The sequence below is a fragment of the Mirounga leonina genome, unplaced genomic scaffold (genome assembly GCF_011800145.1).
Source record: "Mirounga leonina isolate KUSES-001 unplaced genomic scaffold, KU_Mleo_1.0 Mir_114, whole genome shotgun sequence".
Taxonomy (NCBI): domain Eukaryota; kingdom Metazoa; phylum Chordata; class Mammalia; order Carnivora; family Phocidae; genus Mirounga; species Mirounga leonina.
In genome coordinates, this window is record NW_023270265.1 from 1932257 (window position 1) to 1954860 (window position 22604).

Genomic DNA, 22604 nt, shown 5'->3' on the forward strand with positions numbered 1-22604 from the left:
TTAGGACCGCTGCGGCAGCTGGGAACGCCCCTGCAGCTGGAGGGGGCGGGGCCGCGCTCGGCCCCGCTGGCGCTTTCGCTTAGTCCGCACCGCGCTGCTCCACCTGCGGGAAGAGACGCTCCCTTCGGGTGGACCAGCCGGTTTTATCACATTTCTCGGTCCCAAGGACCATCTCCAGTCACGTTGGGGCTCTCTCAAGTCACAGCGCTTTTAAGAAATCCCGGAGCCCTTTCCGTGAAGGGCAAATGAGAAGGGCCGCGCACCTGGAAGGCCAGGTACAGCCTCTCCGCCTCTGATATACCGTCCTCCCTGAGATAAAGACCGTGTCTTTTGTTCGATCCCTATGAAAAGAATTAATACTTATTGGGATCCTAGATAGCCAGAACTCGAGATACATTATAATCAAAACCACTCCAGACGGGCTGTTGGGTGATTCTAGGTCCCCCTCACACTAGAGCCTTGAACACAAACACTATTAAACATCTGAGGTAATTTGAGGGTCTCAGACCAGTATCTTAAACTCATTAAGAAAGTTTATTTCAGAGCAAAACCAGTCAGTTAACCTTTTACAGTGGTCTCAAAGTGTGGTCCCCACACAAGTAGCAGCAATATCACCTGGAAACTTGTTAGAAATGCAAATTTGGGGCTCCACCTTAAATCTACTGACTCAAACTCTGGGGTGGAGCGCAGCAATTTGTTTAACAAGCCCTCCAGGTGGTTCTAACTTAACACTTAAGTTTGAGAACTATCTATTTATTACTCTACATGCTTTCTACTCAAAAGCTTCCTCATGAGGGTGGGCCAGGAGTTCGGATTTTATTCTGGTTCCAGTGGGAAGCTATTGGAGAAGTTGAATCAAGGGAATGACATAGCCCAATTTATTCTCTAGAAAAATTATTCCCCCAGATGAATGGCCTGCAAAACCCAAGCCAACAGTTGATCTGGTGACCAAATAAGCAGAGATTTATATCCAATACTGGAGGAAAAAATGGCTCTGATAGACCTGCTGAGATGAGCATATCAGCATCCAATTTAGTATCATCCTAAAGGATTTTCAATACGGTTTTTAAAATGCATTTTTTTTTCATTTACTACGTTAAGAAATATATTAACCTTGCTTATGTCAGTCTTCTATTAAATTCTAAACACTTTAAGGGCAGAAGCCATCTTAGATTTCTCAGCAGTTAGCATAAAGATAGGCATTTAGACTTTTATGTACCCACCACCAGTCTACTAAGTTGGAAACTTGTGTCACTTGTTACCGTGTGGCTTCTGTCGTCTCCTGATTTGATTCTGATAGATCTATCACCCTTCACCCATCACAATCAGTAACCAACCCCTATAGATTTTACTTTCATGATTTATCTGTAAAATGTCACTATTTACTTGTTAGAAATTACCCCTTCCTTTCCATGCCTCCTATCATCTTAGCTGGCACCTGCATTATCTTGTCTGAACCATGACATATCCAACTGGTTTTTCCATCATCAAATCAATACTTACGCAGTATTGCTAGCTCAATGTTTATGTTGCTGTATAAAATTAAAATGGTATGGATTTAACAAGGGTACCATTTATTAAGTACGAACTATGTGCTAGGCATTGCATTAAGCACTTGGCAAATATTCTGTTTTTACATTCTCTAAGATTCCCCTCCCCGAGGCTGGGGGGGGGGGGCGGGGGCAGGAGAAGGGAGAGAGAATCTCAAGCAGACTCTGCCCAGTACGGAGCCGGATGTGGGGCTCAATCCCACAACCCTGAGATCACAACCTGAGCCAAAGTCAAGACTTGGACACTTAACCAACTGAGCCACCCAGGCACCCCTACATTCTCTAGATTAAAAAAAAATTTATGCTTTATGAAGATATAATCCACTCATGTAAAGTGTACAATTCAATGGTTTTTAATATATTCACAGAACTATACCACCACCCAAATTTAGAACATTTACATCACCTCCAAAATAAAACCCATGCCCTTAAGCCATTACCTCAATACCCTCATCCCCCTCATCCATATGCTGCCACTAATCTGTCTTCATAGAGTTGCCTATTCTAGACATTTCATATAAAAGTATTCACACACTATGTGTTTGTGACTTCTTAACATGATCATCAATGAACATGTTTTCAAGGTTCATCCATGTTGTAGCATGAATCAGTACTTCATTCCTTTCTAAGGCCAAATATTTCATGACATGGATATACTATATTTTATTTATCCACTCATAAGCTGATGAACATTTGGGTTTTTATCTTTTGGCTATTGTGAATAATGCTGCTATGAACATTTGTGTACATGGCTTCATTCCTTATGGGACATACCAAGGAGCAGAACTGCGGGATCAAATGGTAACTCAATGTTTAACTTCTTGAGGAACGGCCAGACTGTATTCCAAAATGGCTGCACCATTTTATATCCCCACCAAGAGCGTATGAGGGTTACAATTGCTGTATATCACCAACACTTGTTATTTTCTGTCTTTTTAGTTATCATCATTTTAGTGGATCAAGTGCTATTTCATTATGGTTTTGACTTTTATTTCCTGATGACTAAAGATGTTAAGCATCTTTTCATGTGCTTATTGATCGTTTGTATATCTTCTTTGGGGAAATATCTATTCGGATCATTTGCCCATTTTGTAATTGGGTTTTTAGTTCTTTTATTGTTGAGTTGTAACAGTTCTTTATATATATTCTGGATATAAGTCCATTATCAGATATGTAATTTATGAATATTTTCTTATATTCTTTTAACTTTCTTGATGGTGTCCTTTTCAGTGGTTTTTAATTTTGATAAAGTCTAATTTATCTATTTTTATTTTGGCTGCTTATAGATTTGGTGTCATATTTAAGAAACCACTGCCCAATCCAACTTCATGAAGATTTACCCCTATGTTTTCTTCTAAGAGTTGGATAGTTTTAGTGACTTAGGTCTTTGATCCATTTTGAGTTAATTTTTGTATGTTGTGTGTAATGTTGTGTGTATGTGGGGGGGTCCAACTTCATTCTTTTGCATGTGGAGTCCTGTTGTTCCAGTACCATCTGTTATAGAGTCTGTTCTTTTCCCATTGAATTGTTTTATCACTCTTGTCAAAAATCAATTGAGCATAAATGTTAAGAACTTATTTCTTGCTTCTCAATTTGATGTCATCTATCTATAGGTCTATCCTAGGCCAGTACCACAGTCTTGATTACTATTACTTTGTAGTAAACTTTGCAATTGGAATGTGTGAGTCCTCCAATTCTGCGAACATTTTCACTTAACTCTCTCTCTTTTTTTTTTTTAGGTAGGCTCCATGCCCAGTGTAGAACCCAACGCGGGGCTCAATCCCACGACCCCGCGAACATGACCTGAGCCAAAATCAAGAGTCAGACGCTTAACCAACTGAGCCACACAGGTATCCCAGAACACATGAATTCTAACATTACCCCTATCAGAGTGGGCAATAAGAATGTATATGTGTGTGTTAGGGTTACGGGTGGGAGGTTGAGGTTATGGCAAGGTTGTAGGACTATCCTAATCTTGAGAATGTGATAAGAGAAGGATGGCATAAGACAGGATGTGGCAGAGTGCGAGGTCCAAACAGAGAGCTGGTGTTAATCACTCCTTTGGCAAGAGAGAAACCTCTAATCTTGAGGTGTTGTGACTAGACAAGTAATACTTGCCAGTGAATAGGAAATAGGATAAAACAAGTGACTTAAGAAGCCCCAAACTGAGTTTATTATGGTATAAACTAGGTAATAACAAATAACTCCAGTATATTCAACTAAAGTCCAATATACCCTAGGATATTTATTTATTTTTAATTTTTAAAAAATATTTATTTATTTATTTATTTTAGAGAGAGAGCACAAGCAGCAGGGGCAGAGGGGAGAGAGAATATCAAGCAGATTCGCCCTGAGTGCGGAGCCCAATGCAGGGATCAATCCCACAACCCTGAGATCATGACCAGAGCAGAAACCGAGTCAGAAGCTCAACAACTGCACACCCAGGTGCCCCTACCCTGGAATATTTAAATACAACACAAGGCAAAAAGCTGCTCTAGGGTTAGAAGTCCCCAAGAGAAAAGAAGAAAGTAAGATATTTATCTAGAAAAAGCCAGGAAATAGAAAAATATGCCAATCCTCACAACCTCTCCCATGTTCCCAACCACTTCTCTGATTTGCCCATTCTTGTACCACTTCAAGTCATTAACACCTTTCAATTTTTCAGTCCGAATTGCTGGATAAGAAAGTCTTTTCCAGAAAAATAAGGTGCCATTCTTTTCCTTGGCAGCATCTTATTCAAGTCAAAGGTACAACTTGCTCACAAAGGAAAATGTTAGTAATTCTAGGCTCTGGAAAGACTGATACCAGGGCCTCTTGCCACACATTAAATCTAGAATCCTGTCTCTGGAAGCTACTTGTAGCTAATCTCTTAGAAAAGAGTCACATCATATAGGAACTCCCATTCAGCTTAGAATCTTTACCTGACAAGTGGCTGAGGTTTAGGATATAGCGGATTTCAAAGTTGGCAACAACCTGACATCAGCAGAGCAATTTCATTACAACCTCCCAATTTTCTAGAAGTCCAGTCAGGATCTGGCTCAGTTATTTAAACCTCACCATCTACTTTCTCTTCCAGTTGCTTCTTATCCAGCTGGCAGGAACTTCCAAGAAACATAATATAGTAGGCACTGCAATATACTGGTTGCTTGTTGGGGTTGGAATAGACCTGTTCAGGTTTGAGGGACGCGAAAGGGTTAGCTCCATAGGCAGTGATGTGTGTATCCAGGTCCACCAGAATCTGCAAAGAAGCTGCCAATTCCTGATGGCTATAGGAGACAGATGAAAAAAAAAAAAAAAGAAAGAAAAAGAAATTGCTCTGCTAATTATGAGAGATATAGGAGAGAAATTCCTCAAAACTTGATACTTCTGGACTCATTAATCCCCAAAATTACCAAAGGCTAGACGGGCAAGGGTATCCTTCCCTCCCAAATGTCTCACTAAGTACCTGATTAACTAGCATAGGACTTGGATCCAAGGGGATTAGAAAGCCAAGTGTGGAAAGGAAGAAAATCCTCACCAGAAGACAGAAGATGAGCAAGGGGGAGAGAAATGAGCTCATCTATACAGAGAGAGGTTTGAGTGAGTCAGGGAGGTATCACAAATAGGAAGAGGTTGAAACCTGTAAACAGTGATCAATGTAGGGATCTCATAATCACAAAGTAGCAGGAGGGTGGGCAGCCAAGCCTCCATCAAGTCTGGGGAAGCATGGAAACCTATATGGGGAAAAAAACAACAGAAATGGATATAGAGAGGGGAAAGGCTGAGGTAGACCCTAAGCAAGATACTTTTTTGATTGTGTCCACCCCTCCCCTCACCTTGCTCACCTCCAATGCTCATTTACCACCATCATCCACCCCACGTTCTGCAATGGAAAATTCTAAACCCAGGTATAGCACATATGGCTAATGATGGTTGTCATCATATTGTGTTTAACCTGACCAAATGAATAGGGTTCCAAATAGAGGAGATATAAGAGTCAGGATGGAAAATTCCCAGAAAAGCCACTCGGTATTCCCCTGAATGACTCTTACCTGGATGGAATGCCACCACCAAATCTGGATGGGTTGTCTGTCCAGTCTCTACCTGCTCCTCCCAGAAGTCATGATAGAGGCCCCTATGGCCACTAAGCTGAACTGTGCCAGGTTCCAGGGGGGAAGTTGAGGTGCTCTTTGTAAAGCCAGCAGATACGTCTATACCCACCATGATCACACGGAGGCCTAGGTGTCCAGGAAACATGTAGCCAAGCTCATCATAGTCCCCAGGGCAAGTGAGGAATGTCTCCACATGGGAAACACCAACCACATGCACTGTGCTTCCCCCAATCTTCTGAACATCTATCCCCAAGGCCCGAAGCCCAAGGCCCAGTGTCAAGGGCCGTGATAGGGCATCTGTTAGCAGCCGTTTCAAAGAGCCCTGCAGGACATCTGGGTCTGGCTTTGGCCGTCCCACGTTGGCCCACAGGGTGGTCATGGCATGACTACCTAGGACAGCATCCAGTGTAGCATCTAGCTGTAAACACCGCAAAGAAAACCAGGTATCCCAGCCCTGTACAACTTCAGCCAGGCATGGCCAAGGTCCTGAAGGTAGGACAAAAGCACCTGCAGGGAAGAAGGGATAAGAGTGACCTAATCCTTTCCTGGCTTCAATATTCCTTCCAAATTTACTCTTCCAACTTGTGACCAGGAGTGCTCCACCCAGTTTCTCGTGCTTTCCTCGTAACAACATGTTTTCATATCTTTCTCCAAGTACAACCAACTATGACCACTGTGGCAGAGTTCTCCAACACCACCACTTCACCCGTGACTAGAAGCCATTCCATGAGACGGTCCACAGCTACCAGACGCAGCTCTTGACAAACCTTCCTGTGCTCTGGCCAGAGTCCTATTACTCTGGCACTCCGGACCACAGTAATAGACATTTCTGCACCTGAAAGATGAGCCCCAGAAACAGATGTTCCTATACCTCAAAGGTGACTGGGAGATGACTAGGGAAGGGAATTGATACTTCCTGTATATAGGAAGAAAGATCACTGGATAGGGAAGGTAGGGAGAGGAGTGAGAGCTGATGCACCAAATTTGGAGATTACATTTGGCAGGGGAGGCATGAGAGACTAGGAATTTAATTATTCTCTTGGGTCAGGGTAACACCTCAGTCTGTATCTGGAATAACTCACTTTTTACATCCCTTACAGAAAAAAAAATACCAGGAGCTTGCAGCTGCCCTCTTATCACAGGTATGGCTCAACCCCAATCTCCCCAGAACAGACATGATCTTAACCCTTGAATACTCAAGAGGAAGGAGGTAGAGAAGATTATACAGTAGTACCCCCCTTCTCCACAGGGAATATGTTCCAAGACTCCCAGTGGATGCCTGAACTCATGGATAGTACCAAACCCTATATATACTATGTTTTTTCCTACACATACATACCTATGATAAAGTTTATAAATTAAAGACAGTTAAAGATTAATGACAATAACGTAAGACAATTATAATATACTGTAATAAATGTTATATGAATGTGGTCTTTCTCTCAAAGTGTCTTATTATACTGTACTGACCCTTCTTCTTGTGATGTGAGATGATAAAATGCCTACATAAGATGAAGTGAGGTGAATGACATAGGTGCTGTGACAAAGTACTATGCTACTATTAACTTTTTGACAAGAGTCAGAGGAGGATCATCTGCTTCCAGACTGTGGCTGACCACACATAACTGAAAGCATAGAACGTGAAACTGCCCATAAGGGGGACTGCCGTACCATGGTCTGACTTCCCCATAATACCCAAAATAAGTAGGAGCCCAATCCTTTTCTAATCTTTCTGTGGCCTGGGTCACACAAAATGAGGAGTGGCCCTGGAGATATTCTGAAAACTCTTAGACCTTTCCTCCTGCCATGAAGTCTTAGAATAGGATCATTTCTGGATGACTCTAGTCATCCAGAACTAGTCACCTCTTGCACTGACGTAGGACCTTGGAGTCTGAAAGGCCACTAGGAAGAGCTCTACAGTGAGCACAGAATCGGAATGTGTCCTCCATCTTCTGGAACATTTCTTGAAGGCATCCAAATCCAAAGCCTGATACAGAAGCACCCCCATCTAGCACCAACCTGCAGAAATGGCATGGAGAAGAAGTGGCAATAGGAAAAAGAGTATCTCCAGAATCATTCATGACCTATACCTTGCCTCCTATATATTTCTATCTACTCCCACTATTTCTCACATGAGAAAATATTTCTTCTATAGTAATAAAACTTGCAAAAGTCAGGATGACTCACTGTAAATGCCCCATATTCCCCAAGTTATACTCCCTTCTTGCTTTCTGAAAGCACTTCTACCAGAGATAATATATTACTCTTCCACAGAGCTAGTCACTCACTTGTATTCTTCATAGCTCTTCATGTTTAGCTTTTGAAGGATTAGCTGGGATAGGCCAGGAACATTATTGTCCAAGGAGAAGAAGCCAAGTGCATCAATGCTAGGGTCAGGTTTTGAGAGGGTCAGAGGCACAGAGGTCACAACTGTGGGTGGGGTCACAACCATGGGAGTCACCGATGAGGGGGGTTTCTTGTGCCTTCGTTGCCGGGATCTTGGAGCCATGGCTGTCCACTGATACCTGGAGACTATATGGAGAACAGATAGGGAATGAAATTTTGCAAGCTAGACAAGTATGATGTGTTTTCATATGTTTGACCTTTCAATTCTCATTCCAGTCTCAGACCTAGGTATCAGTAAGATTTATTTAGGCTCTACTGATTATTGATCACCACAGGCAGTGATAAAAAAACAGGAGGAAAATAATTGTATATCAACATAATTATATATGTATTACATATGAAGTTCTATCTGAAATATAAATATATATGTAAGTAAATACATAGAAAAAGGTCTGGCAGGGCTCATATAAAACCAATAACAATGATTAACTCTAAGGAGGGAAAGAAGTAATGGGATAGGAACTGGGTTAATCAAAAGGAACTTTAGACTTATCTGTAACGTTTGACTCTTGAATACTAAGAATATATTCATATGTTATTAATGCATTTAAAAAATCAACTTAAAATGAGGGAGGAAAAAGCAACAGAAATCTTGGTTGTCTAAAACTACCAACTAATTGGAGAATCAGTCAATCTCACCTAGTTAAGGAAATAAAACATTCATTTTAGGAGACCTATCATCACACTTTTAAGCAATCAACCCAGAAATAGAAATTAAATGCAATATAAAAACAGCACCGCAATATTAAGATTTATGTAGTCAAAGCAAGTTAATGCAAATTATGAGGAAAATTTCCTAAAGAGGTGAGCTTTGAAGTAGAACTAATCCCATACCCACCACTACCTAGGAGGAACTCTGATATTCTCCTTCCCTGCCTTGTCTTCTCCCATTCCTTCCACAAGGAATGAGTAAACAAAAGGAACTGTATTGGGAAAAATAACATCCATTCATTCAATAAACATTTACTGCTAAACATATATAATCACTCATATTATAATGGAAACAAATATGAAAAGTATACTTAATATCTAAATGTTTTACAGAGGGATCAAATGTAAATTATAAGGCAGTATATAAATCCTATAAGAAAAGTGAAACTAAAGCACTAATGGGAGATCAGAAGGAAAGAATCTCCTCAGTTGGTTAGCTGTAGGAAGACTTTATAAAGCATGTAGCAGTCAGAATAGACCCATTAATGATGGTAATATTTGGAATACATGGAGACAGAAAAGAAGAATTCTAACCACAGAGAAGAGCATGAGCACAGAAATGTAGAAGGGAACACTCTAGGAATTAATGAAGTAGAATGGTTTCAGTTTGATTATTAAGTATAACCTAAATGTAAGAACTAAACCTATAAAGTCTTAGAAGAACACATAGGGAAAAGTATCATCATATGGATTTGGCAATTTCTCAGATATTACACCATAAAAAGAAGTGAAGTACTGATAATACGCTACAATGTGGGTGAACCTCAAAAACATTACACTAACTGAAAGAAGCCAGACACAAAAGATCATAAATTATATGATTCCACTTATATGAAATATTGAGAAACGGTAAATCCAGAGACAGAAAGCAGATTCACGGTTGCCAGGGCCTGGGAAGAAGAGATATGGGGAATAACTGTTAAACGGTTATGGGTTTTTCTTTGGAATGGTGAAAATGTTTTGGAACTAGATAGAGGTGGTGGTTGCATAACAATGTGAATGTATGACATACCATGCTCACTTTAAAAGGATTAATTTTATGTTATGTGAATTTCATTCATCTCAATTAAAAAATAAACTGTATCCGTAGAGATTGAGAAGCTAAAAAATTATTTTTTTTAAAGATTTTATTTATTTGTGAGAAAGAAAGAGACAGAGAGAGTATGCACAAGCAGGGGGAGTGGCAGGCAGAGGGAGAAGCAGGCTCCTGGCTGAGCAAGGAGCCCAATGCGGGACTCAGTCCCAGGACCCTAAGATCATGCAAGCCAAAGGCAGATGCTTAACCAACTGAGCCACCCAGGTGTCCCAGAGAAGCTAAAAAATTATTAACCCTCAGATTAACTGCCTCTAGGGACAAGTAAATGGCAGAGGATATAACAGTGGTTGGTTTTACTGTGAATAAGGTAACTATTAAAGTACAAATCAGGGATCATGTTTTGTTACAAAAATAGTCTGACATTTAATCCTTCTGGACCAGATTTATTAGGGGAAAAACTCCAAGAATCATCATTCAGCTGAGGTGTAGGTGGCAGAACAAAGACCTCCCAGAATCATCCAGCTACAATCTATTATCTGTACACCTGAAACTAATGTAACACTGTATGTTAACTGGAATTAAAATAAAAACTTAAAAAAATCTATTATCTTACAACATGGCTCTTGCAAACTGCTGTCCTTAGTTAACGAGGGAACTAATTTGTATTTTCCTTTGTACTTTCTCATCCTTTCATCACACCCCTGTAATCTCTCCCCTCATCCCACAGATAAATGGATGTTTTCAGAGTCCACAGAAAGAGCTAAGCTCATCTGCATATAATATCTTCTACATTCCCACCAGTACAGGAGAAATTAGACCTGAAGGTGACAGATTATTAAAGGGTCATGTCCCTTTACTAAAGGATGCCTTCACACTTGAGTACCCCATTTCCAACAACTGACCTGACACTTCCCTCCACTTTTTAAAAAAATGTACTTTACTTCATTTATTTATCTATCCTATCTATTTTTAAGAGAATGCCCCTGTGCGAGCAGCAGGGGAGGGGCAAAGGGAGAGGAAGAGAATCTTAAGCAGACCCCATGTTCAGTGCGGAGCCCGACTTGAGGCTTGATCTCGTAACGCCAAGATCATGACCTGAGCTGAAATCAGCTCAACTGACTAAGCCACCCAGGCACCCCTTCCATTTTTAATCTCTACACATTCTCATCCAATTTCTAGAATCACTGCAACTCGAGAAGCATTCCTCTGCTCTCTCTACCCACCCTCTTCGGGCAAGATAACATCTTCTTGAACCTTGAAAGAATGGATTCATCTTTCTTTAAAGGTATAGAGAAAAATCATCTTTGATTTGAGGCAAGTCAAGAGTCTTAAATCCCAGGAGTAATAATAAATATATATTCCTGATGTTCAACTAAAAGCCTCGTGCTGCAATGGAAACCAATTAAGACCATAAATGTACTGCCTAACTTATCTGCCTTTCCGAAGAGGTCTTTCTCCCAAGGAAGATTAACTCTTGGCTCTCTGGGGGTTGGTTGCACTGGCTGGGAAGTGAAGGGATCAGTTTGGGAGAGGAGTGGTGGTGATGAAATCTCTGATAGTTTCCTCTGTGTCTAGAGCAGGTTCATGATACAAATGAGCTAAATTTCTGGGAAGAAGGTAAGAAGGTGCATTTGTATCTGCATGAGGCTCATATCTGAGTTTGTGTACCTCAGGCCCAGACCCAGGTTCCCTGGTTCTAACTTTCCTGCAATGAGCCCCAGGATCCTCCAAGTTTGAGAGGAGGGACAGGACTGAGAAAACTAAGGCAAAAAACAGAGGGGACAGGGAGAAGTTGGAAAGAATTATATATAAAAAGCTTTAAGAATTTTCCAGAGATCAGAGTCTACCTCACCTAGCAGGGAATCACTTTAACTTTTTTCTAGCCATCCGCAATGACTTAGGCTCTAATATATTCGTAATGTAAGAGAGAAAACACCAAGGACAGAAGGAGACATGGACTGCGCGGTCTAGAAAAACTCTGATTTTCATTTCCAAATTCCCTCCAATATTAGCCTATTCCCAGACCAGGTCTCCCATCTTTCTCCTTCATCACCAAAAGCCTCAAGTTTCACCCAAACCAGTTACCTTCTCACTATCTCCAGACCAGGAAAGCCCATCTAATTTTCTCTAACTCACCAGCAAACACAAAACAGCTTTGGGGAGGTAGGGAAAGGGGGAAATGATGTTAGCCATTGGGGATCCTAAAAGGAGTTGGGAAAGAGAAAGAGAAAAGGAGGAATACATTAAGAATATTGCTATTATTAAGCACATTCAGCTTCTTAATCAGTGATTAACACTCCCTGGGGTGATAAATGTTTTACTCAACTATAAACTAAGCAAGCAGATGGTCTGATGGAAAAGTAACTTACCCTGCTAAGCCCTCGGCTTCCTTCCTTCTCTCTTTCTTCCAAGTGAAGTGAATGCTTGATCTCCCCATATCTAGGTTGTGGCTGACTTGCAGCTGTCCCTTCATATCACTTTCCTTTGCAAACTGCTGAAATGCTGAGTCTCTGTAATTAGGTGTGCCCTGCCAACCAGACAGACAACGCTGATTTCTCCCTAACGAGGTAAGGAGGGACCTGGCCCATGCCCATGGACTTCTCTCTTTCTGACCTTCCTTCTCTGCCAAGAAGGCTCAGAACTCTTGTCAACACTCCCAAACTCACCAAAGGCCAGGCAGGCTAAGGAAAGATGAAACCTATTGCTTCCTGAACCTCTCTCACTAAGGCAGTATTTCTGCTCTCAGTCCAAGAGTCAGAGAAGAAAAAATTAAAAACAAAAACCCTGGGATTAGGTCAGAAGTCATTATTTGTTTGGAAAGGTAGGCACTAGCTCAGATCAAAAGAACTCCTGGAGTTCTGGATGTCAATCTAGACCCAGGATGAGTTAACCCAAGCCCAAAGTCCCTTTGAGCATAACAAACACTGCTCAAACACAATTCAACAATGATCAATCTAGGCTTAAACACAAACATAATACCCAAGAAAGAAGAATACAAATGGTCATTTAATGGTACAGAAGGAAATCAATTGTAGGGGAAACAAAATTAATTTGTAAAATTCACTTTCTCTGAAAGGAGAGCAAGGTACTTTGTCATCAGGCACACTCCATTTATTTATTTCAAAAGAGGAATAAATAGAGGAATAAAGTAAGCAAAACCAAAATATTATTGGCTAAAAATGCTGTTTCTAGGAACAGAAAATATAAAAGAATCAATTCAAACATCTTATTCCTTCCTATAATGAATGCTGATCCAGGGAATCTGATTACACATTCCTAGTTCCTTTTCATTTATCAAGCTCCAGGGTCTACCAGAAATTATCAGGGCAGTGGTCCTATATGACTGCAAGACCTGACTTTCTGTTTACATCTGGCCCTAGCTATGTCACTTACCTGCTTCTGTGAACATCATCAAACTGGGGAACAGAACAACTTGCAGTCAGTTTGAGGTCCTGGAATGTGGCAAATCAAAAATCTACATATGAACAGGTGCAGAGGATGGATTCTAAAGGAACCCCAAACTGTAGAAAGCAACTACACGCAGGGAAGGTGAAAGTAAGTGTTAAGGATGCAACAAAACATTACATATTATTCAGAATAGCTGTGGAGAAAAGAAAATCAGTAGCAATAGGCAAAAATCCCGAGTAAAACAGGAGTAATTCATTTTAAGCAAAGGTTTCAGGCCTATTTCAAATTTAACTGGCAGAACTTTTAAAGGTTATGAGTTCTACTAATAATGGCTGAACTGCAGAAGGCACAAGAAGTCAGAGATGGTCTTCTCTCTTTTTTTTTAATTAATTTTTTTTTTTTAAGATTTTATTTATTCATTCATGAGAGACAGACAGAGAGAGAGAGAGAGGCAGGCAGAGGGAGAAGCAGGCTCCCCAAGGGGTAGGGAGCCCGATGTGGGACTCGATCCCAGGACCCTGGGATCATGACCTGAGCTGAAGGCAGACACTTAACCATCTGACCCACCCAGGCGCCCTGAGATGGTCTTTTCTAACTCAGAAGTGTCATCTTTGAATATAAAGGGATATAATAGATAGAAAAAATTCATATTGAATATTAATTTATATTTTACCATCACTACTACTAGCTCTGGTAGACATTAAAATTTACAATTTAGAAAGATCTGAACTTTTCAGTTTGCTTTCATCATTAGTTACATTTTTTAAAAAGCCTTAAAAATGTTTCTATGGTTCATTGTGAAACCTTAAAAAATATTTCTATGGTTCACAGTTATGAAGAAAGACTAGAAAGAGGTTCTTATTCAACAGTTAGGAAGTGGCCTGTGAGGCACTGGGTGATTTTTCTACCACTCTTAATGTATACCACTTTTCTGCATTCTGTTCCTTTCTCTTACTTTCTTCTTCTTTTTAATCTTTACCATCAACCCATAATTCTTCTAGTTTGCTAATGATGTTTTATGTTTACCCAAGATTCCCACAAACACTATATAACCCCAGTGATGGACCTAAGGGCTAATGAAGTTCCTGGTACCTGATATACTAGTTAAGCTCTTAATTTAGAGACGCATAGTTTTCATAAAACAGTAACATCCAGAAAAACCTTTAAACATATGCAGTGTATAGTAACTTTAAGGGTAGCTCATGGACTGCTATGTATGCAAGCTAATAATACAGCAACTAAAAGCTGTAATAATCAACAATTTGAGTTCTGTTTGCCTGGAATAAGGCAAATATATACAGTTCAATTTAAATCAGTGCTTTGTAAAGTGTGTATCATTATAATTGTTGAAAACTATAATTAAAGTTACTATATGATTATATTATAAAATGTTGAGCAATATCCTAATTTCCCTCAATTTGCAAAATTTCATACTTATTTTGATTATGGAAAAGAAAGGAATATGATGGCAAGAAAATACAGTATCATGAATATTCCTTTTCTTATTGTTAAAACACCCAATAAATTCCCAATACTATTATAACAAAACTCTAAACAAGAACATTTTCTTTCAATTAAAAGTTAAGTGAAATAGTGATTTTAAATGTTAGATTTAGGAGGCCTATAATAGGCACCCAAAGTACTCTAGTTTTCAGTTACTAATGTTCATGTAAGACAAATGTAACCAAAGTTAAAAAAAAAAAAAAATTTATGAAGACACAAATTTATCAAATTACCATGAACTATCCATGAGATAATCTCTGAAGGCTATATCCCAGTTCTAGTAACAGTATTCTCTGATTTGCATGAGGTCAAATCAGACTATATCTTCCAAATAAAACCCAACACAGAGATAGGAGCAGCGGCCCATGCATGGAATTTATTGTGTGCTACTGTTTATAAAATACTCGAATAGTCCTGCACATGCATAATATTTCCAACTTAGACAGGAGACCATACAGGGTGCACTTTCTGGCAAACAAAACAATAGATGGTTCCGCTGCCTGGAGCTCTGAGTTGTATTCCAGGGCATGAGGGAAGCAGGCCACCAAAGTAAAGGGAAATACCAAACTACAGTGGCAATCAATACAGGTCAGTAATTGTGAAAAATCAGCACATGGTTCCATTTAGTTTAACCAAGCAGTTCTGCAACTATCAAAAGAAAAGGTTCAACATGCAATCTTGACTTTTATGCTTCCACTAACATCCGAATGATTGAACAGAACCATTGCTTCTATGCTGCATTGCTTAATCAAAAACACTTCCAGAACATTTTTAAATTTCCTTTGCATCAAAACATAAAAATGATAGAAAGCCAGCAGCAAATCACCCTGGTGGCTATTTAAGCAACTTGAGTACTCACAATAAACTAAAATTTCTCATAACATCTAGGTAACCTATACATGTCGTACCTGTACATCATAGGTCTATATATTAAATATTTGCAAAATGAAAACATGCATACACAAAATACGTCAAGTTTTACAGACATGATTTGAATTAAAATTTTACTTTGACAATGTACAAACTTCTTTTAAAGTACCTTAAATGAGTAATTCTGTAATTCTTCATAATTTTGAAATTTAGAGGTTTTCTTCTTAAATCTCTAGGGTGTAAATTTCAAAAGATCTGGGCAAAAATATTCTAAATTCGTTTTTGGATTTGTGTTCAAGTAAGAGAGTCTGCCTAGAAATAGGTTATGCATTCATAATTGAAAAATACCAAGACTATATTACAGAATTAGCCACATTTAAGAACTATAGACCTGAGGTCAGCATTTTATATAAATGCCAACTGGGTTTCTCAGCATTTTGCCCATAATTCAAAATACAGCTTAGTAACCTCAGAAATGTATTTTAAGACCATGCTAATTCATCCTTTAAAGACATTTCATGGGGGAAAAAAAAAGTCCACATTAGCTCCTAGGATTGCATTTGAAGTCATGGTTAAAAAACAAAATCTAATTCTACTGAGGGGAAAAAGAAATCTCATTTGTAAACTTAATGTGTGAACCACAAGCATAAATGGAGGTGTAGTTGCCCTCCACTGGAAATTGCCCCAAGCCCCTTGCTCACTGCTCTCCACCTTGGCAGCGATGACCCAATCTTATCAGATATCACAACATGTCCCAGGGCCCTCAAGCCTCCATCCAGGAAGGGGGCTGGGGTCTCAAAAGCACAATGGTTTCTCCAGAGGGACTGTGACATTTACAGTCAGCTTGGCCGACCCCTCCAGATCCTGGGGGTGATCTGTCCATTTGGGGCCCGAGATGTGAGAGTCCCTGGGAAGCCGTGGGTCACTGGGCACTATGGTTGCCAGTCCCGTGGTTCTCAGTGGCATGTGCGGTGTTCAGAGAATTGAAACCATCTTGCTGTACAGCATCTTTCCGGGGTGGCATTCTCTCATTGATCCTATCCAAACCCTTTGCCTCTTCAAAACTGCAGATTCTATGTGGTGGAGAGAATCCTCGTATTGCTTAACAAAATGCAAATTTGATAAGTCAGTAATAGAAAAACATTTCTGAGATTTCAAAACATAATTAATGATTTTTAAGAAGAAAGAAATTAGCTGTATGTAGCAACATTTAAATCTTACTTTAATTGAATCCTATCCCCATTCCAGACTTCCCCTTAAAATGTGAAATGTTTAAACCTAAATATAAACACGATAGCTTCATAGATGACAAGTGTTAGCATAGCCTTTAAAAAAGAACGCACAAAAATAACCCTTCCCTGACCCCAAAATTAACCTACAGGCAATGATCTCAGGGTCTCAGTTTGACTTCTATGATACCAATTATCTCCTACCTCAGACCCTAAAATCACCAGTGACTATCACAGTAAGGCAGCAACAAGAGTAGGGGCAAGTGAGGGGGCTAAACAAGGTTAACCCTGACATACAAATCTGTACCAAGAGCTTGGGAGAAGAAAGAGGCAAAGTATGTTAAAATTTAGCAGATAAGAACTATCTTGGAGGTCAAGGTATCATCACCCCATCACCACCAGAATGAAATGAAAAAGGTGGGAAATGCCTCCAGAAGTTAGATCTGTATTTGGCTGATAGTAAAAAGTATTCAGTTTCATATTTTAGGAAATGTCTTCCTTAATTCAATGGCCATTCACTGCATGTTCTTTGGAAACCCAAATCAAAATAAATGGCAATCCTCCTCCAATTGTTATAATTTCTCAGTCACTTCATCTGGAATGATGCTTTTCCATATTAAACTGTGCATACAAAAGATTTCCATTCCACTGGTTATAATCTGGTTGCTTTAATATATGCAATCCCTGGGACTCAGAGTCTGTGCATGTGAACCAAATAAATGGTTGGGGTGGCAAAGCATTTAGCAATGTGTAATATCAAGCCAACATATGATATATATGAATATAATATTATCAGCAAACGCTAGGCCAAACAGCAAAAAAATAAATAAATAAAAATCATAGTGACAGTTCCTGCACTCTCAGGTGAATTGCTGAAAACAAGTAAAAACCAACTCAAACTTGTACCTAGAGGGGGTTTCACTTAGGAAAAAAATGATCTGAATAGCATAGAATCATGCAAAATGTAGAACAGATCTTTCTTTGCAACTTCAAATGCTATAATATATAGCATAACGTGCTGCACTCTAAAGAATTCAGGAACAGTAAATGTTGGTTGTACACAACACTAGAAAAGGGGAAAACCAGATTGTCACTATGAAAATTGGTCCTTGTAATTTAAAAAGAAGAAAAAGAAAAGAAAAGAAAAGAAAAAAAAAGAGGAATGTGACTATTAAACTTGATGAGTCAGTGAGTCTGATTCATCTTGAACTGTGCAAACTAGGAGTAAAACACACCCACAGGAAATTCTCTGATGCCCACCCACACACCACAGATCTCTGCCCAGCGCAAGGACTCTGATCGTACCTTTTTCAGCCTCAATAGCCTCAACTGTGGCTGTACAGAAGTGAGCAGAGGCATGCAAAATGAATGAGAGAGATGAGAAGGGTCATATTGTACAGCAGAAAAGGCAATGATCACGTAAAATATCACAGTATCCCATACTACATCATCATTTACAATTTAACATAAATAATATCCATATTAGAGAGCCCCATCAATCCCCCAATTCCTGACACAGCACAGTTTACACACAGCACTATGACAACATCGCTCAGAGCACAGAACACATGGACCTAATATAAACACAGACACCTCAGCACCCATGCAAATGCACTCCAGTGTTAATTACCTATTGTGAATTCAGTATTTTGATGGCCTTAGAATTTTTCAACATGTTTATCATATCACATCCATCACAATCACAACGAAGTTCTCTATGGTGAAATTATGATGGCAGAATTGTAGCAGAAAAGCAAACAGAAGATTCTTCCCCCTCCCCCGCATCATCTAACTGAAACAATTCTCACTATCAGTTGTTCCATAAGATACAAACTAGAAAGGGTCAGTAATGCTTTTCCTGTTGCTTCTAATTCATAAGGCATAGCAAAAGCTGCAGAAGCTAGTATGGCTATAATGAAACTTAAGGGCAGTAAACTTGGTGAATTACTCTAAGTAGAATAGTTCTGTAGCTCTATTGTTTGTGGATAACCTAAAGGACCCCTCTTGTCTATTAGGAACTTCCTTTCTATGCTAACATTGGTGTCGCAAATATCCAAAGATAATAACATCTATAGCCTTTAAAAAAAAAGCTATTTATGATCAGTTTATCATGAACTCAAATCTGCCTTGGTACTAATAGCATGCATTCTCAAATGAAGATAGAAAGGCCAATGTACATCTTTTCAAGCCCATCTACCAACTAGAGAGGAATCAAGATAGAACTGAAGTCTTACAGGCAATAAATTCTAACCACTGTATGATATGGAAATACACATAGGTCATATAAGTGAGAAATGCATTCTTAGTATAGCTTGTCTCTGGCCTATTTGAAGAATCACAACATTATTTAGTCATACATTTTATAGCCCAACATTCTTTTGGCTCATTTCTGGGTTCAAACTGTATAAAGCACCCACATTGAGGACCAGGATCAAAGACTGCAGAGGACAATATTTCCTGACAATATTGCAAATTCTCCCCATTACCCAAAGTACACACACTCAGAATATTTATAACAACAATGCCCCATCCTTTCTATTTTGCTTCTTCTACAATGAGGGCAATTAGATTTAGAAATAATAAGTTTTGTCCAAAGCAGTTATTAATGTGAAAGAAAACTGATTAATCTAAGGAATTAAAGTAGACTAATCAGAAATTCATTGATCTTAACCACATAGTAAAGTGAGTTGGGGACCCAAAAGAGGTAGGATGAACACTGAATAAAAAAAAAATTAATCTTCCTTAACTGTTATTACAAATTCAAGCAGACATATTTATTGTATACCCACTATACAAATCACCATTTAAAAAAATCTAGCTTTGTACACCGGGAATATACTTTGTATCTTCCCAGACATAAAACTGGGATAAATGATCCACCTCTACTTGATCAGCCCTACAACTTCTACTCTTCAAAATATGGACTATTTTCTTTATAATTTAGACACTGAATGGGAAAAAAATGCCTATCAGAATGTTTTAAAGAGCTTATGGTAAAAGAAGTGATTTTATATGAAATATTTCATAACTTGTATTATATATGGTAATAAATTAAAAATAAAACCTGATATCACTGCAAAAATTAGTATCTGTTTGAGTGCATCAGTAGTTTAAAAGTCTATTAATAAATTTTTCAAATTATGAACTGTAACAACATACTTCTGAAATCGTTTTAATTTTATATGTAAAAGCATGTTCTAGATCAAATTATATTCTCTGCTCTTTCTAGAAGCTTCTAAATGCTCCTAATCCCTTTTAGGATACAAAATACATATCACACTCAAAATTGCATACCATGTCAAGCTTGAATGTTTAGAATTGAAAAAAAAAGGTCATTTGAAGCTTAAACATTAAGCTGGAAAGAGATTTGATAATTGTAAAGTTCTATCTGAAAGGCACTATTCTTCCTCTATTTGTTTTCAGTTTCATAGGGCAGCCTGACATGTCCTTAGTAAGTCTGTATACAGTGCTGTCACAAACTGTGTTCCTCAATACTACACGGGAAAAATAATGAAGAAGAATTTGGCATTACTAAAAGAGATGGCCACGTATTTTCCCATATATGTCCTGGTGAAGGTAGCATTATAGGGCTAGCTCCCAAATAAATTTCCATGAAGAAAATGCACATAAAGTATATTAATTCCAACTCCAAAAAAGTTGTGTAGTTTGTGAAAACACTCAAGAAATATAAATTAACTTTAAGGTTATTGAGAAGGCAACTGGACTTATTTTCTGACAACAGGACTGAGGTATTAGAATTTTAAAACCTTTCTGCAATACTTAACTCTCACTTATTCACATCAGGGAACATGTCTACTAAAACAAAATATTAGAAAAAAAATTTAAATCACACAGATGCAGCTTCTGTGTGAGTTTTGTTATGTGCTTCAAAATGGGTTTATCATATTATGCTAGGAAAATTGCTCCACACTATCAAGCGCCAGCACCGGCACAGCTAGGGAGCTATCTAGTTTCCCAAATTAGACCCCTTAAACTCAGCACTGTCCTATAATTCACTCTATGCTGGGAATATAGTCCCTTCAGTAAAGCTGCCTTTCAAACCTTCCCTGAAGTTGGGGGTGAGTTCAAAGTCGGAAGACTGAGCTTCAGGCTGCATGCAAATTAAGAATGAGTGCTGAGATGCCAACAAAGCATGTAATTGGCAGGTACTAATTATGAAATCCGGAAGAAAGATTTGCTGCAGATACAATGTAAAAGTAATAATACACCCAAGGATAATGGAGAGATGATTGTAGTGGAGATTTATTAAAGTGTGAGGCCTTTCAGTTTTCCTTTTATGAACAAAAAAGAGAAAGGGTATAACATATTTCAAGCTACTAAAGTTCATCCTTTTCTATTAACACTTTTGCTAGTTTTATTGAATGTTCAAGATCTTTGTTTTAGCAAAATCATTTTTAGCTCATTTTGCTAATGTCTATAATATAAAAAAATGGAGGGCAAGGAATATAAAGAAAATCAAAGCAGTTTTTCTTTTAATTAAAAAAAAAAGGAAACCTCATTCAGCACGAAAATTTGAAACTATCATTTTAAAACATAGCTGTACTTCTCACATATACCAGCGGTGGTAGTAGACAACACACTAACATATAAAATAGAACATGTATAGGCTACAAGTAGAAATTATTTGTCTACAGGAAAAATTTGCTTATTTATTTAGGCATTATGAGACTGAGTGAAATGAGACTGTGAAAAGTCAATCTACTTTAAATTTATTCAAAATTTTAAATTATTTTTTGCTTTAAAAAATTCACTAATTACAACACCAGGAAGAAAGTCAGCCATGATTAAGGAAAACATCAGATCTCTTGCTGCCTATTTTAACAGAGCAATAACCCTTGGAGGGCTGTCAAAAGTGGCTACAATAAAACATATAAATTAAAGCTATTCCATATCAGATATTTTGCTTTCCAACCACAAGGGAAAGAAATCTAGACTTTGAGTTATTGTGTATACTCTAAAACATTCACATCACTCTCTTCTATTTAATCTGTAATGGGCTTTCAAAAAGTTAACCCAGTATTTACACAAATATTTACGCCAAAAAAATAAGTTTTTTTTTAATATAAAATATTCAATGAGCCAGATTACAGGAATGCTTTAGGTATAATTCTTTTTATTTTCATGCAAAATAAAGGCACACTTAATAACACCCTTTCAATTTTGACTTACAGGATTTAAATTCAACCCCTTATAACAATGACTTAATATCTAATGTTACATTCATGTTCAGAATGCACAAAGTACAGCAACAAATGCAGCAAACCTCAAAACAAGGTGCTACAAAGTTGCTTCTACATCAAAAGACAGACAAGCGTCTGATAGAGTAATTTAATTTAACATACTTTTACAGACATACAGCTAACCTAAAGAAAGACAGACAGATTTAGGAAAGCAGCTACATCTGCAGAGGAAGAAAACAGCATGTTACAGACAGTCAATTATACATAGAACATTTGACAAACACCACAGAAAACAAACTTTGGCATCATTTACCAGGGTACAAAACCTTGCACAAATCTTTTGGCAAGTGAAGTGCATAAGTAAGGTTTGGGGCCCAAGCAGATTGTTAATTCTAAAATTAAGTATCTGAAAATATAAGCATAGTCTAATACAATTACATAAATTAAAAAAATAAAAAATAAGAAACTTGGAATTACATTTCCATTTTAGTAATATGGATATCCTTGATTCACATTCTGAAACTGGGGCTTTTAAAAGAAAAGGGTGCATTAGACAAACAAAAAAAATAAATATTTAGACATTATGATATGAGCTGCTC

General features: G+C 38.3%; 2 protein-coding genes across 8 annotated transcripts in view; both read right to left on the bottom strand.

The window, feature by feature from the left end:
* Positions 1 to 3937: 3937 nt before the first annotated feature.
* MSS51 (MSS51 mitochondrial translational activator) lies at positions 3938 to 13945 on the bottom strand. Its single transcript, XM_035021573.1, is given in 8 exon segments — positions 3938 to 4816; positions 5170 to 5263; positions 5582 to 6148; positions 6348 to 6426; positions 6428 to 6476; positions 7505 to 7660; positions 7930 to 8173; positions 12164 to 13945. Coding segments are annotated over 7 exon segments (1386 nt in total). The 5' UTR covers positions 8151 to 8173; positions 12164 to 13945; the 3' UTR covers positions 3938 to 4596.
* Positions 13946 to 15055: 1110 nt separating this feature from the next.
* The window catches only part of PPP3CB (protein phosphatase 3 catalytic subunit beta), a 53452-nt gene continuing 45903 nt past the window's right edge, over positions 15056 to 22604 (bottom strand). For 4 of the 7 annotated variants that reach the window (XM_035021612.1, XM_035021602.1, XM_035021594.1 and 1 more), the window contains 2 exons: positions 18110 to 18139; positions 15056 to 16676 (listed from right to left, as the gene is read on the bottom strand). In XM_035021612.1, coding sequence (XP_034877503.1) covers positions 16498 to 16676; positions 18110 to 18139 — 209 coding nt within the window. In that variant the 3' untranslated portion in view covers positions 15056 to 16497. The remainder of the gene's footprint in view (positions 16677 to 18109; positions 18140 to 22604) is intronic. The other 3 variants (XM_035021639.1, XM_035021631.1, XM_035021621.1) reach the window with 1 other exon arrangement.